The 22,126-nt window shown below is 46.0% G+C and overlaps 1 protein-coding gene across 1 annotated transcript in view; it reads left to right on the top strand.

Annotated features, from left to right (window-relative positions):
- LOC115126043 (collagen alpha-2(IV) chain-like) overlaps window positions 1-22,126 on the top strand; it is a 109,050-nt gene that overhangs the window by 84,940 nt on the left and 1,984 nt on the right. Inside the window, exons 8-46 of the mRNA XM_029655658.2 lie at window positions 1,372-1,440; window positions 1,520-1,555; window positions 3,306-3,359; window positions 3,470-3,505; window positions 3,626-3,667; window positions 3,800-3,871; window positions 3,975-4,019; window positions 4,753-4,800; window positions 4,907-4,942; window positions 5,107-5,151; window positions 5,303-5,366; window positions 5,599-5,709; window positions 5,897-6,046; window positions 6,182-6,253; window positions 6,365-6,516; window positions 6,699-6,771; window positions 6,892-6,998; window positions 7,222-7,405; window positions 8,966-9,013; window positions 10,223-10,297; window positions 10,433-10,531; window positions 10,746-10,967; window positions 11,094-11,255; window positions 11,346-11,516; window positions 11,764-11,907; window positions 12,040-12,165; window positions 12,279-12,460; window positions 12,600-12,663; window positions 13,070-13,144; window positions 13,352-13,459; window positions 13,583-13,690; window positions 13,782-13,979; window positions 14,094-14,210; window positions 14,352-14,513; window positions 14,692-14,790; window positions 14,922-15,068; window positions 15,210-15,326; window positions 21,428-21,619; window positions 21,837-22,123. Of these exons, the coding sequence (XP_029511518.2) occupies window positions 1,372-1,440; window positions 1,520-1,555; window positions 3,306-3,359; window positions 3,470-3,505; window positions 3,626-3,667; window positions 3,800-3,871; window positions 3,975-4,019; window positions 4,753-4,800; window positions 4,907-4,942; window positions 5,107-5,151; window positions 5,303-5,366; window positions 5,599-5,709; window positions 5,897-6,046; window positions 6,182-6,253; window positions 6,365-6,516; window positions 6,699-6,771; window positions 6,892-6,998; window positions 7,222-7,405; window positions 8,966-9,013; window positions 10,223-10,297; window positions 10,433-10,531; window positions 10,746-10,967; window positions 11,094-11,255; window positions 11,346-11,516; window positions 11,764-11,907; window positions 12,040-12,165; window positions 12,279-12,460; window positions 12,600-12,663; window positions 13,070-13,144; window positions 13,352-13,459; window positions 13,583-13,690; window positions 13,782-13,979; window positions 14,094-14,210; window positions 14,352-14,513; window positions 14,692-14,790; window positions 14,922-15,068; window positions 15,210-15,326; window positions 21,428-21,619; window positions 21,837-22,123 (4,299 nt within the window). The remainder of the gene's footprint in view (window positions 1-1,371; window positions 1,441-1,519; window positions 1,556-3,305; window positions 3,360-3,469; window positions 3,506-3,625; window positions 3,668-3,799; window positions 3,872-3,974; window positions 4,020-4,752; window positions 4,801-4,906; window positions 4,943-5,106; window positions 5,152-5,302; window positions 5,367-5,598; window positions 5,710-5,896; window positions 6,047-6,181; window positions 6,254-6,364; window positions 6,517-6,698; window positions 6,772-6,891; window positions 6,999-7,221; window positions 7,406-8,965; window positions 9,014-10,222; window positions 10,298-10,432; window positions 10,532-10,745; window positions 10,968-11,093; window positions 11,256-11,345; window positions 11,517-11,763; window positions 11,908-12,039; window positions 12,166-12,278; window positions 12,461-12,599; window positions 12,664-13,069; window positions 13,145-13,351; window positions 13,460-13,582; window positions 13,691-13,781; window positions 13,980-14,093; window positions 14,211-14,351; window positions 14,514-14,691; window positions 14,791-14,921; window positions 15,069-15,209; window positions 15,327-21,427; window positions 21,620-21,836; window positions 22,124-22,126) is intronic.

Genomic DNA, 22,126 nt, shown 5'->3' with positions numbered 1-22,126 from the left:
CAAATGTTTTCTGTAAGTCTTCACAATGTTTTCACACACTGTTGCTGGTATTTTGGCCCATTCCTCCATGCAGATCTCCTCTAGAGCAGTGATGATTTGGGGCTGTTGCTGGGCAACGCGGACTTTCAACTCCCTCCAAAGATTTTCTATGGGGTTGAGATCTGGAGACTGGCTAGGCCACTCTTCCCTCTGGATTTATGGTGCTTTCAAGACAACTGGGAACTCAGAAAAAAACAAGGCTGAACATGATGACGTCAGTAATCTTCAGGTCGAAGCTGTAGAAAGAGGCCCGAGTTCCCGACTTGCAATTCCGAGTTGGATGACCATTCAAAACATTTTCTCCCAGTCGGAGCTATTTTTTTTCAGAGTTCCCAGTTGTCTTGAACTCACCGAAGTCAGATTTCCCAGTTCTGAGTTAACAGTTGTTTTGAGTGCGGCAGAAGTCATGCTGGATTGACAGTATGGCCACAGTTGAATGTTTATCCTTTTAAGCTTGGAAAAGAGACCCTTAAACCCAGACTTGGGACCACACGCCCACTCCACTGAATAGCAGGCTAGTGATTGCTTTGCAATGCTTGCAGTTAGCCACTGATTCCTTCCAAACCACTAATTGTTGAATTTGCGAATTCCAATTTGTTGTGCAATGTTTATGGCTGATGAGCACCGATACATTTTAACTAACATTTCTCTTCATATGACAAGGATTAAAAATCATTTGCCAGTAGATTGTCGACTTGATTCATGATGATGACTGCTAGCTTGTCAATCAAAGCTACTGTAGATATAATGTGATTTGTCGTCATTTTATCTGTGGCCAATGACCTTGACCCTTCTTGGATGGGTACTTCTAATGTAACTCAATGCCAGCACCCAAGGGGCTTGAATTTTCAAGCTCTTCCCTTAGATTTGGCGGTGACGTAGTGTCCCCATGAGTGACAGAACACTGAGCCAATCACAGCGTAAGTAGAGAATATTACCCAATCACGGCGCAACTAGAGAACATTACCAACCCCTATGCTCCGTATTTTCCGCTGGCTGCCCCACCACCACAGAAAGCACTGAGCTAGGCTGAAACTGAGCACCGCTAAAAAGGTGTAGTTCTAAACAGGTGGGGCAGAGCCCTGAATGACAGGTCACCAGAGACGTTTGTAGAGATATCATGGATTCCACTTTGTAGTCTGAGACGTTGAATAACTCCATCTCCTTCATTTTATCTTTTCATTTTATTTTTCACCCCCACCCCTTCCCCTCTCTCTTTCTTTCTCTCTCTCTCTCTCTCTCTCTCTCTCTCTCTCTCTCTCTCTCTCTCTCTCTCTCTCTCTCTCTCTCTCTTTCTTTCTCTCTCTCTCTCTCTCTCTCTCTCTCCCACAGGGTCAGGCAGGCAGAAAGGGACAGAAGGGAGACACTCTGGAGCTTAGTGTGTTCATGGAGCGGTTCAGGGTAAGAGAAGAGGGTAGAGAACTGTGGGATAGACCTGCTATCAGTACTACAGTATTATCAATGTGTGTCTTTTCTACAGGGAGATTCAGGACAGCCCGGATATCCTGGATTTGTTGTAAGTATGGCGCAGCTGCCTTTCCCTGTCACTCTAAAGTTATGGTACAAGATAGCCAGCGTCATTATACTATATATATACACTGCTCAAAAAAATAAAGGGAATACTTAAACAACACAATGTAACTCCAAGTCAATCACACTTCTGTGAAATCAAACTGTCCACTTAGGAAGCAACACTGATTGACAATACATTTCACATGCTGTTGTGCAAATGGAATAGACAACAGGTGGAAGTTATAGGCAATTAGCGAGACCCCCCCCCAATAAAGGAGTGGTTCTGCAGGTGATAACCACAGACCACTTCTCAGTTCCTATGCTTCCTGGCTGATGTTTTGGTCACTTTTGAATGCTGGCGGTGCTTTCACTCTAGTGGTAGCATGAGACGGAGTCTACAACCCACACAAGTGGCTCAGGTAGTGCAGCTCATCCAGGATGGCACATCAATGCGAGCTGTGGCAATAAGGTTTGCTGTGTCTGTCAGCGTAGTGTCCAGAGCATAGAGGCGCTACCAGGAGACAGGCCAGTACATCAGGAGACGTGGGTGAGGCCGTAGGAGGGCAACAACCCAGCAGCAGGACAGCTACCTCCGCCTTTGTGCAAGAAGGAGCAGGAGGACCACTGCCAGAGCCCTGCAAAATGACCTCCAGCAGGCCACAAATGTGCATGTGTCTGCTCAAACGGTCAGAAACAGACTCCATGAGGGTGGTATGAGGGCCCGACGTCCACAGGTGGGGGTTGTGCTTACAGCCCAACACCGTGCAGGACGTTTGGCATTTGCCAGAGAACACCAAGATTGGCAAATTCGCCACTGGCGCCCTATGCTCTTCACAGATGAAAGCAGGTTCACACTGAGCACATGTGACAGTCTGGAGACGCCGTGGAGAACGTTCTGCTGCCTGCAACATCCTCCAGCATGACCAGTTTGGCGATGGGTCAGTCATGGTGTGGGGTGGCATTTCTTTGGGGGGCCGCACAACCCTCCATGTGCTCGCCAGAGGTAGCCTGACTGCCATTAGGTACCGAGATGAGATCCTCAGACCCCTTGTGAGACCATATGCTGGTGCGGTTGGCCCTGGGTTCCTCCTAATGCAAGACAATGCTAGACCTCATGTGGCTGGAGTGTGTCAGCAGTTCCTGCAAGAGGAAGGCATTGATGCTATGGACTGGCCCGCCCGTTCCCCAGACCTGAATCCAATTGAGCACATCTGGGACATCATGTCTCGCTCCACCAACGCCACGTTGCACCACAGATTGTCCAGGAGTTGGCGGATGCTTTAGTCCAGGCCTGGGAGGAGATCCCTCAGGAGACCATCCGCCACCTCATCAGGAGCATGCCCAGGCGTTGTAGGGAGGTCATACAGGCACGTGGAGGCCACACACACTACTGAGCCTCATTTTGACTTGTTTTAAGGACATTACATCAAAGTTGGATCAGCCTGTAGTGTGGTTTTCCACTTTAATTTTGAGTGTGACTCCAAATCCAGACCTCCATGGGTTGATAAATTTGATTTCCTTTGATAATTTTTGTGTGATTTTGTTATCCGCACATTCAACTATGTAAAGAAAAAAGTATTTAATAAGAATATTTCATTCATTCAGATCTAGGATGTGTTATTTTAGTGTTCCCTTTATTTTTTTGAGCAGTGTATATATTAATATATATAATATATATATATAACTACTCCATATCAAAAATGACATTGCACTCTGACATTCTATCTTTCTCCATCCTCCCTTCTCTCTCTCAGGGTCCTCAGGGTTACCCAGGTCGGTCGGGCTACAGAGGACTCCCAGGACCACAGGTTAGGGGTGTGTGCATGTGTGTGCATATGAATGTGTTGTTGTACCATATACACATTTCTGTGTACTAGATAGATACCCAATCATTATTCTGGTTTGTTTCCTGACTCAGGGCCCATTAGGGTTCCCTGGCCTTCCTGGACCAAAGGTAAGGTTCTCACATCAACATTTGTACTATGTTTCATCTCTCATAAAAATAAATGGCTAGTGTATGAGATTAAAATAAAATAATAAAGATGGGTTTTAACCTGGTGTGTTTTCTGCTCAGGGCACCATGACCAAAGTGTTGAAGGGGGTCAAAGGAGAAGCGGTATGTGACTGCAGGGACAATTGTATGTTTCAAATACTTTTATACTGCCCCTGTGTTTGACTAATAATGATTGTCAATGCTGTCCTCATCTCTGCTGCATGATTCTCACTGCACTTCCCTCTCTCACCACAGGGTGAGGCTGGACAGCAAGGTCCCCCAGGGAACTCCACCCATTCTCATACCAGCCCACTTACCGGACCCTACGTCAGTACAGCTCCACACTTTAATATGTTCAAAAATAACAAGAAATATTTTGATTGTGTGTGAACTGAATCACTCTAACAATGTTCTGCTTTGTCTCCTCTAGGGCAGAAAGGGTGAAAAAGGGTTGAAAGGTGAAACTGGAGTTGAGGTAAGTGACCTCACTTCTCCTGTGGTCTCTATAATACCATGTTCCATCTTGACTGGCTGCATCATCGCTTGGTATGGCAACTGCTTGCCATCCGACTGCCAGACCCTACAGAGGGTAGTGTGTAGGGCCCAGTACATCACTGGGGCCAAAATCCCTGCCATCCAGGACCTCTATACCAGGCGTTGTCAGAGGAAGGCCCTAAAAATTGTCAAAGACTCCAGCCACCCTAGTCATAGACTCTTCTCTTTGCTACCGCACGGCATGCGGTACCGATGCATCAAGTCTGGAACCAACCGGGCCCTGAACAGCTTCTACTCCCAAGTCATAAGGCTGCTAAATAGTTAGTTACATAGTTAACCTAACAGCTACCCAGACTATCTGCATTGGCCCATTTTGCACTAACTTTTTGTCTTATCACATACACTGCTGCTACTGTTTATTATCTATCCTGTTGTCACTTCATTCCTAGTTATAGGTACATATCTACCTCAATAACCTCGTACCCCTGCACATAGACACGGTACTGGTACCCTGTGTAGCCAAGTTATCGTTACTCATTGTGTATTTATTATACATTTTATTATTACCTGTTATTACTTTTCTATTATTTCTCTATTTTCTGTCTCACTACATTGTTGGGAAGGGCCCGTATGTAAGCATTTCACTGTTAGTCTACACTTGTTGTTTACGAAGTATGTGACAAATAAAATGCGATTGAATCAATACTTATCAGGCTGACAACAAAGGAGAGACTGGGATTATGGGGATGCCTGGGCAAAGGGTTAGTATCACACAAACATTATACTGTACAAATTACACATATACATTATTATACCTTATTGAACCCTTCTTTGCTGCTTGTTGAATATCCTTGTGTGTTCTTTCAGGGTGTCCCTGGTCGGGATGGAGAGCAAGGACTAAGGGTATGTTTGTGTGGCATAACAATGCCAAGATCTCCATATTATTGCAGTCAGTATTATGTGTTGGTCTTTGTGGGCTAATAGAGATGTTACAGTTGTATCTTTTGTGCTCTTGATGGTGCTGAACACCTTTCTCATAAACTCTCTCCCGCCGTCTTTCCCTTTAGGGGGACCTTGGAGAACCAGGATTTAGGGGCAGAGATGGCCAAAAGGTGATCCTACAGTTGATACACACATCAAAACACTGTGATACTATCAGATCTTTGATTGGACAGTGGTCCATTCTAAACTTTCATTCAAATCCGAACACGCAAGCTATATACATACATGTGGTAGATTTTAACAGATGGGGATTATTTTTAGGGTGCCATCGGAGAACCTGGGGAGTTGATCTATTATGAAGGTCCCTCAGGAGGGCCTAACAGAGGTATGATTAGCCAATCAACTCATCAATCACTTTTCTATCAGCATCAACTATCTATCAACTATCAATATATAGTATCGTCTTTCTCCAGGTAGTCAGCCTTTCATTGAATATAATGTTGAACATTAAAGACTAGCTTGTAGAGTTGTTATAATATATTGCTTACTGTTTTATTGTTAAAATACTGATCGTTATATTGCTACTGATTGATGTCCATGTTGGGGTGGGGATGTAGTTGGTCCCCCTGGACAGCTGGGACCCCAGGGAGAGATGGGTTTGCAGGGGGAGAAAGGTCTGCCAGGCCGGGCTGGACCTCCTGCTAGGAAGAGTGATAGTCAAATACAAGGTCAGTACCAAACCCTTACTTATCTAGTCAGTGGCCAGTAGTGTTAGAAGGTTTTTTACACTAGTTACGGTGATGTAGCAATGTAGATCTATTGTACTTGTTAATATGGTATAATAACAATTATTAGAATTGTATTGTTAACAAGTTGTGCACTGTTTTATCTCCCTTATCCCTCATGCGCCAACAGTGGAGTACCTGTGGGGTCCGTTCGGGGAACCGGGGGTAAAGGGAGAGAAGGGCCCACCTGGAGAGCCAGGTATCCCTGCTCTCAGCCCCGGACCCCCAGGTATCGGCGGAATATCTGGGTTGAGGGGCCCACCTGGACCACCAGGATCATGTGAGTGTGGACATGAAAGAGATTCATATTGATATTTTATTAAAGGGTTGTTTAGTATGATGGAATGATATTAAAGGAATTGTTGTGAGTTGTAAATGTGTTTCTTAATATGTGTATGTGTCAAAATATCTGCAGGGGCAGACTTCTACAAGGGATTTGCTGGGTCGAGAGGGCGGCCAGGCTCTGCAGGGAGAAAAGGACTGAAAGGTTAGAGTGTGTGTTTATTCAGACATGTAATCCGTGATGTACGTTTGTGCGCTGAATGCTCACATGTTATGTCTTACAGTACTGCTGATCTGAGTTGTGTATGTGTTTTAGGTGATCACGGGTTGTGTGAGTGCAACATTGTCAACTCTCCTCCGGGCCTGCCTGGCCCTGCTGGCAGCCAAGGCGACCCTGGAATGAGTGGCGAGTTTGGTCAGCAGGGCGAGCCAGGCGAGCCAGGACCCCGAGGTGTCATCGGACTGCCTGTAAGAACAACTAACACCACCTCAGCTTGACAACGTCTACCTCGTAACAAATATCACACATCACTTTCAGTAGGGCAACGTTCATCTTAAACATTTCTCTTCATATTTTTTTCCCCTCTCCAATTCTCTCTCACTGGCTTCTTATTCCCCTACTATATGTCCCGTATTTCTTTCCTCCATAGGGGTTCCCTGGTGCCACAGGACAACCGGGTCCAAAGGGCAGGAAGGGCGAGTTAATTTGGGCCAAAGAGAAAGGTGGAGCATTTCTTATTCTTTCTTTTCACACACTTGTATATCCTTTATACAGTGGTGAGTGTGAGACACCATTAAGCAAGTGTATGTGTAAATGAGTGTGTTTGTGTGTGAACTCTACAGGATATGCCGGGGACCCAGGAGACCCGGGTGCGACTGGTGACCCAGGATTGCAGGGCTTCCCTGGACCAAGTGGGATCAATGGATTCCCTGGGAACCGTGGTCTTTCAGTAAGTGGCCTACGAGTGCAACATAATACCCACTAAAGACCTATTCTTGTCTTTCCCAACATCTACTTTCTCATGGATAACCTGCTGTTCAAGCACCTCAAACACTTTCTACCTGATAATGTCTCTATAATATTAGCTGTTCAAGCCAATGCAGCTGTGTAGATCTTTAGCATTACAGGGAGGGATATGTTCTGAGCTATCTGTCCTGTGTTCTCTGTTCTAGGGGGACGCACCTGAGGGACTCACTGGAGAAAAGGGTTATCCTGGCCGGTCGGGTCTCCCTGGGTTGTTTGGACAGATGGGAGAACCGGGACGGGTTCTAGGTGCCACTAAAGGGGTCAGAGGGTTACAAGGCGATGATGGGGAGCCGGGTTACGCTGGCGTCGAAGGTCGAGCTGGAGATCCAGGTGTGTTACCCTCTCCCTCTTTTATCTCTCTTTCTCTCGCTGTCTTTCCCAATCACTCTCTTATCTCTCTTGAACTTTCTCATTCTTTTCTTCTCTATCTACCCTCTCTCCTCCTCCGTTAATTGTGGGGAAAACAGAAAGACTAGTTGTAGTAAGGGGCGGCAGGTATCCTAGCGGTTAAGAGCATTGGGCCAGTAACCGAAAGTTTGCTGGTTTGAATCCCCGAGCCGGCAAGTTGTAAAAAATATTCCGTTCTGCCCTTGAGCAAGGCAGTTGACCCCAAAAAACAAGTGCTCCCCGGGTGCCGATGATATCGATTAATGCAGCCCTCGATACCTCTCTGATTTACTGCATTCAGTCGTGCAAGTGACTAGGTATCCCCTTTCCCCATAGTTGTAGACTCCAAGGCCTTGTCACGAATGGGCTGTGCAGAACGTCCTATACCCGCGTGTCCAGAGATGGGCACTATTTCTGTTACATTTATTTCAATTACTTCTGAGTATTTTGAGTCATTTTTATTACACTGGGCTGAACTAGGGCTCCCGAGTGGTGCAGTGGTCTAAGGCACTGCATCTCAGTGCAAGAAGCGTCACTACGGTCCCTTGTTTAAATCCAGGCTGTATCACATCTGGCCGTGATTGGTAGTCCCATAGGGCGGCGCACAATTGGCTCAGTGTCATTCGGTGTAGGCCGTCATTTGTTCTTAACTGACTTGCCTAGTTAAATAAAGGTTAAACAAATAAAAATTTAACCAAAAATACACTTTTGTGGCCCCCTTTCACCCTGCATTGGTATCAGAAGTCTGATGGCACTATGGTGTGATAAGAGTGTCTGCTAAATTAACTAAATATAAACGTAGAATGTAAGTCAGAATGTAAAAATGAACAATTGCAAAGCATGCTTAGTATTATTGTAATGAGCTCTGCCCAGAAACAAGGCCAATCATAATACCCAGTGTGATTTGCAGTTCATTTTGGTATGTTCATATTCACACAGATTTACATTTTGGTATGTTCATATTCACACAGATTTACATTTTGGTATGTTCATATTCACACAGATTTACATTTTGGTATGTTCATATTCACACAGATTTACATTTTGGTTATTTAGCAGACACTCTTATCCTGAGTGACTTACAGTCAGTGCATTCTAAGGTAGATAAACAACAACACATCACAGTCATAGCAAGTAAAACGTTTCTGTTACCATTACTGAGAAAGTTGTTGCTGTTCAGGGAGGCTACTTGCAAATATATTTCTGCATTTTAAAATACAAAATACATGTATTTTAAAGTTTATTTTGATACATTAATATTTATGGTATTTTGTAATTGTATTTTGACATTTTTTCCCATCCCTGCTTGTGTCCATGATTGAAATGATGCTTCCACTTTCCTCATCTCTCTCTCCAGATGAGCCCTGATGCAGTCTGTCTGCATCACTCAAACCAGCCCCAGCTTGTATGAGATCATGCTTGAAATTTTCTAGCCCTTATGTTGAATGTCTCTCTTTTTCTTTCTCCCTCTCTCTTTCCAATCACTCTTATTGCCATTGAAAGGAGTGTCTGGCTGTAGTCCGAGAGGAGATGGACGACTGAATGACAAAGGTAGCTGGAGTAACAGCATTTTCATTACATTAACCTTTCTCTACTTTTCTACTGGTGCTTTGCTTCCGTGGCCTTTCTGTCTTGGGTTTGTTTACAGTCAGTGAGGATGTTTACATGCACACAAATCATTTGATATTAAACTGATTATGGTAGTAAGCCAAGTATTGCATTAGTCATGTAAACACTTTACTCGGCTTAACTTAATCAGCATACGGTCATAATCAATGTAAGGATACGCCAATTAAAAACACCTGGTTTTCTAGGCAATCTTTCAAATTATTAGGACATGTAAATGCCTTAATCAGAGTAACAATGGTGTATATATGCTCTGCACAAGCAGTGCGAGCTTCCTTCTTTTGCACAAGCAGTGCGAGCTTCCTTCTTTTGCACAAGCAGTGCGAGCTTCCTTCTTTTGCACAAGCAGTGCGAGCTTCCTTCTTTTGCACAAGCAGTGCGAGCTTCCTTCTTTTGCACAAGTGAAGTGAGTTCAGAAAGAAAAGTATTCATCTAAGAAATAGTTTTCACATACAAACTGTATATGTCCGAACTCAGAATCAAATATGCTTCACAAAAATAACATGGTCGTAGTGGTAGAACGTTTATTTTGATTGGTGATTTTCTGCATTTATCAAAGTCCCATCGGGTAGCCTGATTTCAAGTCCCATCGGGTAGCCTGATTTGAAGTCACATCAGGTAGCCTGATTTCAAGTCCCATCAGGCAGCCTGATTTCAAGTCCCATCAGGTGGCCTGATTTCAGATGTGTCCATGTAAACAGGATTATTAGGGAAATCATTCTTCAAAGCATGAAATGTTTAAATCAAACTAGTATATTAATCTGACTATTCACAATAACCGTATTATTGTGTGAATGTAACCGTGCTCACTGTGTATAGAGTAAGAGTTAAGTGCACTACTATTTTGTAACTGGGTTCTCCCGTCATAGTCTTGTCTTTGGTTAATTGGCTAATATGTATCAATTATTTTATTTTCGCTATGCTCTGATCCACAATCCACACTGGGCAACAGTATCGTCGAACCAAGGCAACAAGCAGGCAAACGCACAGAAGTTTCCACAGATATGTACAGTATGAGATGTGGAGTAGAGCTTCATTAGACAGTAGTGAAACAGCAGTTATAAAAGGAGGACCGTTCTCATCGTAATTATTGATACAATCTAAATATGTCCATTGTGTGTTATTTTTACTCAGGCGATTGTGATGCCGTACCCGGACCACCCGGTATGCCAGGACCACCAGGACCCCAAGGGTTAGTGGGTATCCCAGGTAACGTTTCCTTTAAGTTCAGTTTGAGCTTTAGATTGCAAAACAGAAAATGTGTCATATGCCCTGCATGGTCTTTTCCTGTCAAGATCCACATTTATGATTAACTTCCTGTATGTCCTTTTGTCTGTGCTTCAGGCATCCCAGGTCAAAATGGATTCACAGGTCCACTTGGAGATGACGGGGCCAAAGGAGAGATAGGAGAGCAAGGCATAGGAGGGTCTCCCGGACAGCCAGGTAATTATGTTGCTGGTTTAGCTGTAATTAGTAGTCTTTTTGCTCTAGTTACAGACACATAACATCCGATCCCTCTACACAGGTACATTTACTCTCACTTGTAATGGATACACTATAGAGTACTATAGTGCTTTAATACTTATTACAACTTAGTCCAGGTTCTAACCTCCTACCAACTGATGGTGATAGTTCTGATGGTCTGGTCCTCTCTCAGGTTTCACTGGCCCCCGTGGAGACTTGGGTCAGCCCGGCGCCAAGGGTAAACCTGGAGATCAAGGTCTGCCAGGCCAACAGGGTCGGGACGGGGAGTCCGGGGAAAAGGGACCACACGGGGAGATCTGGGGAGCGTCGACCGGACAAACTGGAGAAGTGGGTCTTCCTGGAGAGCAGGGACCTAAAGGTTTTAGCGGAGAGCCTGGAAACGAGGGCTACCCAGGTGGGTACTACCATAACGTACCAGTGTACTGAAGTTGACATTCAATAAACTACAATGTCTCCACCTTTTCAAGAGTGGTAATGTATAGCTATTGTAATGGCTTCTCTCTCTGCCCGTCTCTCTCAGGGATGGGTGGCATGCCTGGGATGATTGGGTTCAAGGGCGACGTGGGTCCTTCAGGTCTACAGGGGGAGCAAGGAAGACCGGGAGCTGCTGGGAAGTACGGCTGGAAAGGTGTACCCGGACAGGCGGGAGTCCATGGACCAACAGGAAGCATCGGACAACCAGGTCAGACACACAATTGACTAATTTATCTTTTTGCTTTGAAGAGGAACTATTTGACTCACAGCTAATACACTGTGTATTGGTATCTTCCAGGTTTGAGCGGAGGCAGGGGTGATCAGGGCGACCCTGGCGCCCCGGGGCCAATAGGACTGAAGGGGACACCAGGGGAGTTTGGAGGTCTGGGTGCTGAGGGAAACGCCGGACACCTGGGTGACCCTGGAGAGCCAGGACCTACAGGACACTCTGGCCTGCCAGGGTTCAAAGGTTACTTACTATACACATACTATACTCAGTGGAGTCATGTTCTGTCCAATGTTATAATTATAGAGTTCGTGGTCATATACAGTGGGGTCATACTCTGATCACATTCCACGTCATTTCCCGATGAAGAGTTGATATGAGGATACAATGTCGCACTGGAGTTTTGCAGTGAGTAATGCTGAAATATATAATGGCCACATGCTGCTGTAAGGACGTTCCTCCTGACCTGTGATGTGACTTCCTGTTCCAGGTATCAAAGGTTCTATTGGCATGTCAGGGTTTGGAGGTATGCCCGGTGAGTCGGGCCTGAAGGGCTTCTCTGGACAGAAGGGAGAGGATGGCATACCTGGCGGATTTGGACAGAAAGGAATCATGGGTGACTATGGTTCAAAGGGTGAGACTGAACTGTCAAATAGAATGATGTGTCTTTCTGTGCTCTACCACTCTCTTTCCCTGTCTTTCTCTTACTCTTTATCAGATCCTTCTATCTGATTGGACATTCACACTTAAACCAGCTGTCTCCTAGGTGAACGTGGTCTGAGTGGCCTGCCAGGCGAGAAACCCCTCATCCCTCGTCAGATCATCAATGACATGAAGGGGACCAAGGGAGAAGATGGAACCCCAGGACAAATCGGATTTACTGGACCCAGAGGTGATTCATATCCTCCCGCTCTTCTTTATTCACATACTCTCATCCTTCTCTCCTTTTAATTTCACTCCTCTCATTCTCACCCCTTCTTCACCTTCCCCACTTCTCTTCTACAGGTCCTAAAGGCTTTCCCGGAGTTCCAGGTATGGAGGGCTACCATGGCGTTCCCGGAGACCCCAGCGATAAGAAGGGTTTCCCAGGCAACCCAGGGGCGCAGGGACTTCCAGGGCCAAAAGGAATGCCAGGTCCGACTGGATCAAACGGAATCAGCGGCTTTCCTGGGATGTCTGGTCACAGGGTGAGACCATGTAGTCTGGTTCCCATTGTATCTCTGCTGCAGCCAGGCCCCTTTATTGTTGTTGCTAAACATGTCCTACAAACAGGTTAGACACATCTCTGTCTGATCTAATGTGGTGTTTCTGGTGTTTGTTTCTTAGGGGGAGAAAGGTACCCCGGGTGCCTACGGATCTTCAGGAGATCCAGGAGTGAAGGGTGTCAAAGGTATGACGCCCCTGTCTGTCCCAAATCTCACAGATGGATAAGTACAGTACCGTAGACCACAGGAGGTTGGTGCCACCTTAATTGGGGAGGACGGCTAGTGGTAGTTACTGTAGCGGAAAATAAGTGAAATGGTATCGAACACATGGTTTCTACATGGTTTCTGATGACATTCCATTCGCTCTGTTCCAACCATTATTATGAGCCGTCCTCCCCTCAGCAGCCTCCACTGCCGTAGACGCCAGTAGTCATCCAAACTTCACTTTCCAGCTGTTACAACTCAGTTTAAGCTTGTCTTTGTTAAGCACTTGGATTCGAAGCAAAAGTCCCAGGACTATTTAACATTTAAATAGAAGATTGAGTGGTGAAAGGCATTGGCTGAAATACTCCTCATTGTTTTCTTCTCCAGGTGAGGAGGGTCCCATAATCGACATGCCTGGATCCACAGGACTGAGGGGGGAGGATGGTTTCCCAGGGGTTCCAGGTGAGTCACTCATTGAGGCTTGCTTCCTTCATTTGCATTAGGAACTGTGGACTGGTGAGAGAAAACACAGTGCACCTGGTGGTGGTAGGCCTCCACCATATTGATAACAGTACAGATGAAGAAAAGGAGTCTAGTTTTACTAAGATGCTGTCTGAGATGCGTTAACATGGTAGCAGTGTTCCTGATGCCCTCTGTCTCTCCCTAAAGGTCAGAAGGGCTACATTGGGAATCCGGGAGACAGGGGCGGTGGTGGTTTCCATGGTATTGATGGCATGAAAGGGGGGCTGGGAGAGCCTGGCATAGGAGGACCTCTAGGTAAGAGACTTGACTTCCTACCATGTTGGTCACATTTTTTAAATGAGTGTCATTCATTGCCTGTGTCTGACTGTTGCCTGGAAATGACTGTTGTTTGTGTCTGACTGTGGTTGCTGTCTCCAGGATCTGATGGTCAAGGAGGGTTTCAAGGCAACCAGGGTACGAAGGGATGGCCTGGGATCCCCGGAGAATCAGGCACAAATGGACGGCCAGGCTTCCCAGGACAGAGAGGTACACACACACACACACACACACAAAAGCATGGGTGTGCACACACAACACCTTTGCCTTATCATTGTGTTTGATCTGCTCCTTTCTGCAGGTTTTCCTGGACTGAAGGGTATATTGGGACTGGATGGACTGAAGGGTGAGAAGGGCATCCCTGGACTTCCAGGTCAGGATAACTTGGGAACCCCAGGTGTTCCTGGTGCTAAGGGAACGAGGGGTGAGACAGGTATACCCAACTCAGAGGTCGGGACCCCAGGATCGCTGGGTTTGAAGGGCGTTCAAGGACAACCAGGTTAGTCATTGCGCCAAAAGACACATGGCATATTTTTGTTACAAGTTTTGGAGGAAATTTCGTGTTTCAAAGTATCTAAGACCTCCCCCTTCTTTTTTTGTCCCTTGTACTCAGGTGACCAGGGCCAGGTGGGACCCCCAGGGTTTCAGGGCCCCCAAGGACCACAGGGCACCTCAGACAAACCTGGACCATCAGGAGACCCTGGCTTCCCTGGACCCAAAGGGCTGCCAGGTATAATAGAGTGGGGAATACGTGGATTTACAGTAGATTAACTAAGTATCTATCTTCTGGGATGTGGTGTGCATGGTGTGTGGGATGTGTTCACTTGGTGTGTGTATTTGGTGTGCTAATAATGATTGTTCTGTTTCATAGGTTTCCCTGGGCCCCGTGGATATCCTGGTGAGCCCTCTCCATACGGAGAGAAGGGTTTAGCTGGCCACTATGGCTTCCCTGGATTCTCTGGTCTGAAAGGAAAGCAGGGGGATCAGGGACCATCAGGCTACAAAGGACAGAGTGGAGTGTCTGGGAAGAAAGGTACAGATCATAGAATTATAGTAGCCCGAGTGGGAATTCCAAAATACAATCCATAATTAAGTTTTATTATCCATCGTAGATCACTGTCTGTTTCACATTTGACAAGGAGGGATTATTGAGCTGGTTACTTTGTACTGAAACAGTAAAATTAGTAACAGCCATGGTTTTTGTCCCAAAGGTGTGAAGGGAGAGCAAGGGATGATGGGAATTCCTGGTAGGTTTGGTTTCCAAGGAGACCAAGGTCCTTCTGGCCCAAAAGGAAATACTGGACTCATAGGTAGACATCATCTCTCTCGGTTTGATATCAATCTGCACCTCACTATAATTCACCTGAAAATCACCTACACTATTATTAAAGTTGCCTGTATAACACGTACAAAATGTGTGTGACCTGGTCTGGTCCTGCAGGTTACCCGGGAGCCCCAGGTAACCAGGGCCCAGCCCCAGTCCCCCCCAGGATGCCAGGAGAAAGGGGTGCTCCAGGGCCTCAGGGCATCCGAGGACCAGAGGGGGTACGAGGGGAGACTGGCCCGAAAGGACCCCCTGGAGCTCCAGGTAGGAGGATCCAGCAGCACAACTACCTTATATTGTGTAACAATATTGTTGTATACTTCTCTATGTCAAATGTTGTTCTTTATACAAGTGCTTCTGTAGGATTGGCTGACTTTCTTCACTGAATCCCCCCTTCCCATTTAGGCTACCTGGGCCCCCAGGGGCAGAAGGGGATGCCAGGGGTGGGTGGCAGACCGGGTACCCCTGGGTATCGTGGAAATGACGGAGGGAGGGGACATCTTGGTCTTCAGGGCATGGAAGGTAGGTACAGTAAGGCAGCCGTGCCAGGGAATTTAAGGATTACAGCAATCAGGCCTGGATTAAGGGATTAAGAATGGGAGTGAGGCAGGGAGCTAGTTTCCACCAGGGTCTGGGTCAGAGTGTTATTTGTCTGAATGAGCCGCAGGTGTTTTATGAGAGAAATTACCCATGGTCTGTAGGGATTATTAGTTATGTAATTAGTTTAGTGCTGAAGGGGCCAGGATTTTAGGTGGCTGATCTGAAATTAATTCAAACCTGTATTCCATTGACAGTTCTCATAGTTCTCTTGTTTTACCTGAAAGCATCGGCGAACCGTGACTATAGGATTTAGGCCTTCAGAGGGACCAAAAATCTTCCAATACATTGTATCAGAAATCTAGGATATAACAGAAAACATAGCTTCACTTAATGCGCCTGACATGATATCTTCTGTAGTCAGACCATTCTAGTTCTAGTGAAGGAGGAACAATACCTTTTGATGGCATTATGAATGAATCAAACAGGCCTGGCTGCACTTCGGGCTGCTGCACACAGAGACAGAACCGGCACAGACGCAACGTGTGACACGCAGTATAAAATAATGCAACCAGCCTGGTAGCCTAACACCACTATCACCAATAGCGACAACAGCAGTGTCACATCAAAGGTGACAGGCTTGTGATGCTGAAAGACCAGCGGCCGTAATACTTGTGCACTTGGTTAAACACATAGACAGGCGACAGCAGTCACACACAGCATCAAATATTGTTAAAGAATAAGCAGCCTATTCACTCCAGTAGGCATCAAATCATAACCTTACAAAGGCACAACCAATTCATCTCCAGAATGAAATGAACAAACCAGCTATTACTTCCCATTGCAAATACATATATTGTATCACGGTCATCCCACTAACCGGTGATCTAAAGTTTAAATGCAACAATGTCATTATTTCACAGTCATTATTTTCCAAGAGATACTGTAGCTAACAGCAAGCAAGCTGCAACAAAAAACATTGCCACTCACCAGATGATGATCATTTGTAAGCGAAGTTTGAAAGATAATCTTGAAAAAGGTGATGCTAATAACTGAGCAACAACATCCACCTTAAAGTTGGGAACAGCTGCTGCAGCCGCTGTGGCCATTGTCACATTACCACAACACAATCTAGGTAATGTTACTTGCATTATGGGAAAACTACAGCTTGCACCACTGATTATTTGCTTTTGCGCTCACTTTAAAAATTAAAAAATCTGTGCTACCTATTGCAAGTCAAAATGTGATTGGTTAATTCCACTGTCACTCCAAAATTATGTTCTAATACAGTTGAATGGCAGAGGACTTCTGTCCAGCTTCTGAAGGCCATTGGCTGGTTGAGCCAGCTCGATGTTTCTACACAGAGACCACCATAGAACAATCCTGGATATTTCTTTATCCTCAGTATTAACCTAACCCTTCTCTTTCCATCACAAACGGAAGAGATGAAATCAGAAGATCATTAAAATGATTGTAAAGATGAACTGTCTGAAAGTGGTATTTCATGTTATGTTCAATTCATTTTAACCACTCACAAATTAAAAAGAAGCATATGAATAACCATATGAATAAATTGCACACAATTTCTCTCTTATTCACAGAGGCATTTCAATCAAATGTTATTGGTCACATACACATGTTTAGCAGATGTTATTGGTCACATACACATGTTTAGCAGATGTTATTGGCCACGTACACATGTTTAGCAGATGTTATTGGTCACATACACATGTTTAGCAGATGTTATTGGTCACATACACATGTTTAGCTGATGTTATTGGTCACATACACATGTTTAGCAGATGTTATTGGCCACGTACACATGTTTAGCAGATGTTATTGGTCACATACACATGTTTAGCAGATGTTATTGGTCACATACACATGTTTAGCAGATGTTATTGGTCACATACACATGTTTAGCAGATGTTATTGGTCACGTACACATGTTTAGCAGATGTTATTGGTCACATACACATGTTTAGCAGATATAATTCAGTATATAGGTATGAGATGAATAATGCATAGACTAAAATACAGTACAGTAGAATAGAATTCAGTATATAGATATGAGATGAGTAATGCAGACTAAAATACAGTACAGTAGAATAGAATTCAGTATATAGGTATGAGATGAGTAATGCATAGACTAAAATACAGTACAGTAGAATAGAATTCAGTATATAGGTATGAGATGAGTAATGCATAGACTAAAATACAGTACAGTAGAATAGAATTCAGTATATAGGTATGAGATGAGTAAACATTATTAAAGTGACTAGTGTTCCATTATTTAAGTGGCCAGTGATTTCAAGTGTATGTATATCGGGCAGCAGCCTCTAAGGTACTAGTGTTAGCTATTTAACAGTCTGATGGCCTTGAGATAGAAGCTGTTTTTCAGTCTCTTTTTCAGGTCCCAGCTTTGATGCACCTGTACTGAACTCGCCTTCTGGATGATAGTGGGGTGAACAGGCAGTGGCTCGGGTTGTTGTTGTCCTTAATGATCGGTTTGGTCTTCCTGTGACATCGGGTGCTGTAGGTGTCCTGGAGGGTAGTTTGCCCCCGGTGATGCGTTGGGCAGACAGCACCACCCTCTGGAGAGCCCTGCGGTTGTGGGTGGGGCAGTTGCCATACCAGGCAGTAATACAGCCCAACAGGACGCTCTCAATTGTGCATCTCTAAAAGTTTGTGAGGTGTGTTAGGTGCCAAGACACATTTCTTCAGCCTCCTGAAGAAGGCGCAGTAGCACTGTCTGTGTGGATGGACCACTTCAGTTTGTCAGTGATGTGTACACCGAGGAACTTGAATCTTTCCACCTTCTCCACTGTGGTCCTGTCAATGTGGATAGGGGTGTGCACCCCCTGCTCTTTCATGAGGTCCACAATCAGCACCTTTGTTTTGAAGAGGTTGAGTGAGGTTATTTTTATGTCACCACACTCCCAGGACCTTCACCTCCTCCCTGTAGGCTGTCTCGTCATTGTTGGTAATCAGGCCTACTACTGTTGTGTCGTCTGCAAACGTGATGATTGGGTTTGAGGCGTGCGTGGCCACACAGTCATGGGTGAACAGGGAGTATTGGAGGGGGCTGAGCACACACCCTTGTGGGGCCCCTGTGTTGAGGATCAGCGAAGTGGAGGTGTTGTTTCCTACCTTCACCACCTGGGGGCGACCCGTCAGCAAGCCCAGGTGTCTGGTAACATGTCCGAATATAAACAATGCAGCTATTCCCTCCGCAAGGCTATTAAACAAGCTAAGCGTCAGTACAGAGACAAAGTGGAATCTCAATTCAATGGCTCAGACACAAGAGGCATGTGGTAGGGTCTACAGTCAATCACGGACTACAAGAAGAAACCCAGCCCAGTCACGGACCAGGATGTCTTGCTCCCAGGCAGACTAAATAACTTTTTTGCCCGCTTTGAGGACAATACAGTGCCACTGACACGGCCTGCAACGAAAACATGCGGTCTCTCCTTCACTGCAGCCGAGGTGAGTAAGACATTTAAACGTGTTAACCCTCGCAAGGCTGCAGGCCCAGACGGCATCCCCAGCCGCGCCCTCAGAGCATGCGCAGACCAGCTGGCCGGTGTGTTTACGGACATATTCAATCAATCCCTATACCAGTCTGCTGTTCCCACATGCTTCAAGAGGGCCACCATTGTTCCTGTTCCCAAGAAAGCTAAGGTAACTGAGCTAAACGACTACCGCCCGTAGCACTCACTTCCGTCATCATGAAGTGCTTTGAGAGACTAGTCAAGGACCATATCACCTCCACCCTACCTGACACCCTAGACCCACTCCAATTTGCTTACCGCCCAAATAGGTCCACAGACGATGCAATCTCAACCACACTGCACACTGCCCTAACCCACCTGGACAAGAGGAATACCTATGTAAGAATGCTGTTCATCGACTACAGCTCGGCATTCAACACCATAGTACCCTCCAAGCTCGTCATCAAGCTCGAGACCCTGGGTCTCGACCCCGCCCTGTGCAACTGGGTACTGGACTTCCTGACGGGCCGCCCCCAGGTGGTGAGGGTAGGCAACAACATCTCCTCCCCGCTGATCCTCCACAAGGGGGCCCCACAAGGGTGCGTTCTGAGCCCTCTCCTGTACTCCCTGTTCACCCACGACTGCGTGGCCACGCACGCCTCCAACTCAATCATCAAGTTTGCGGACGACACAACAGTGGTAGGCTTGATTACCAACAACGACGAGACGGCCTACAGGGAGGAGGTGAGGGCCCTCGGAGTGTGGTGTCAGGAAAATAACCTCACACTCAACATCAACAAAACTAAGGAGATGATTGTGGACTTCAGGAAACAGCAGAGGGAACACCCCCCTATCCACATCGATGGAACAGTAGTGGAGAGGGTAGCAAGTTTTAAGTTCCTCGGCATACACATCACAGACAAACTGAATTGGTCCACTCACACTGACAGCGTCGTGAAGAAGGCGCAGCAGCGCCTCTTCAACCTCAGGAGGCTGAAGAAATTCGTCTTGTCACCAAAAGCACTCACAAACTTCTACAGATGCACAATCGAGAGCATCCTGGCGGGCTGTATCACCGCCTGGTACGGCAACTGCTCCGCCCTCAACCGTAAGGCTCTCCAGAGGGTAGTGAGGTCTGCACAACGCATCACCGGGGGCAAACTACCTGCCCTCCAGGACACCTACACCACCCGATGTTACAGGAAGGCCATAAAGATCATCAAGGACATCAACCACCCGAACCACTGCCTGTTCACCCCGCTATCATCCAGAAGGTGAGGTCAGTACAGGTGCATCAAAGCTGGGACCGAGAGACTGAAAAACAGCTTCTATCTCAAGGCCATCAGACTGTTAAACAGCCACCACTAACATTGAGTGGCTGCTGCCAACACACTGTCATTGACACTGACCCAACTCCAGCCACTTTAATAATGGGAATTGATGGGAAATGATGTAAATATATCACTAGCCACTTTAAACAATGCTACCTTATATAATGTTACTTACCCTACATTATCCATCTCATATGCATACGTATATACTGTACTCTTCATCATCGACTGCATCCTTATGTAATACATGTATCACTAGCCACTTTAACTATGCCACTTTGTTTACTTTGTCTACATTACTCATCTCATATGTATATACTGTACTCGATACCATCTACTGTATGCTGCTCTGTACCATCACTCATTCATATATCCTTATGTACATATTCCTTATCCCCTTACACTGGGTATAAGACAGTAGTTTTGGAATTGTTAGTTAGATTACTTGTTGGTTATCACTGCATTGTCGGAACTAGAAGCACAAGCATTTCGCTACACTCGCATTAACATCTGCTAACCATGTGTATGTGACAAATAAAATTTGATTTGATTTGACCCAGTTGCACAGGGCAGGGTTCAGACCCAGGGCCCCGAGCTTAATGATGAGCTTGGATGTTACTGTGGTGTTGAATGCTGAGCTATAGTCAAAGCACTTCATGATGACAGAATACTTATGTAAGAATGAGGAATACTTATGTAAGAATGCTGTTCAAACTACCCTGCAGGACACCTACAGCACCCGATGTCACAGGAAGACCAAAAAGATCAAAGGACAACAACAACCCGAGCCACGTGGCTAGGAACATTGTCTGGGCTAGCAGCCTTGCAAGGGTTAACTCGCTTAAATGTCTTACTCACGTCGGCCACAGAGGCGTACCCACAGTCCTTGGTAGCTGGCCTCGTTGGTGGCACTGTGTTATCCTCAAAGCGGGCGAAAAGATGTTTAGCTTATCCGGAAGCAAGATGTCGGTGTCCACGACGTGGCTGGTTTTCCGTTTGTAGTTTGTGATTGTCTGTAGATCCTACCACATACGTCTCGTGTCTGCACGTGTCTCTACTTTGTCTCTGTACTGACATTGTGCCTGTTTGATTGCCTTACGGATGGAATAACTACACTGTTTGTATTCTGCCATATTTCCAGGCCTTGCCATGGTTAAATGCGGTGGTTGGCGCTTTCAGTTTTGCGCGAATGCTGCCATCTATCCACGGTTTCTGGTTTGGGTAGGTTTTAATAGTCACATTTTAACCTCTCTCTGACCCCTAGGACACCGTGGTAACCCAGGTACTACAGGGTTGCCTGGCATGCCTGGACGCAGTGTGAGTGTGGGATATCTGCTGGTGAAGCACAGCCAATCAGAGCAGACCCCCATGTGCCCCGTGGGCATGTCCAAGCTGTGGGATGGCTACAGTCTACTGTACTTCGAGGGCCAGGAGAAGGCCCACAACCAGGACCTAGGTGAGACAGAGAAGATGAGAACCTAAAAGACAGGAAATGTAAAAAAGACCACACAATTATTAGTTTATACTTGTATCTATTCAGATTTTATTTGATATTTCATTGGCAGATATAACCAATTAGGCTCTCTCAATTTTGCCTGTAGTGGCTGTAGCACTGTGTCATCCTTTTATATGAATACATGTATTGATTAATTAAATGTTTCTATTGATCCCAGGTCTGGCAGGCTCCTGCCTCCCTCGTTTCAACACCATGCCCTTCCTGTACTGCAACCCCGGAGACGTCTGCTACTATGCCAGCCGCAATGACAAGTCCTATTGGCTGTCCACCACCGCACCCCTTCCCATGATGCCCGTGGAAGAGGAAGAGATCAAACCCTACATCAGCCGCTGCTCTGTGTGCGAGGCTCCGTCCGTCGCCATCGCCGTGCACAGCCAGGACATCACCATCCCACAATGCCCTGTGGGCTGGCGCAGCCTGTGGATTGGCTACTCCTTCCTTATGGTG

The sequence above is a fragment of the Oncorhynchus nerka genome, linkage group LG1 (genome assembly GCF_034236695.1).
Source record: "Oncorhynchus nerka isolate Pitt River linkage group LG1, Oner_Uvic_2.0, whole genome shotgun sequence".
NCBI lineage: Eukaryota > Metazoa > Chordata > Actinopteri > Salmoniformes > Salmonidae > Oncorhynchus > Oncorhynchus nerka.
This window is presented reverse-complemented; position numbering and strand designations above follow the sequence as displayed.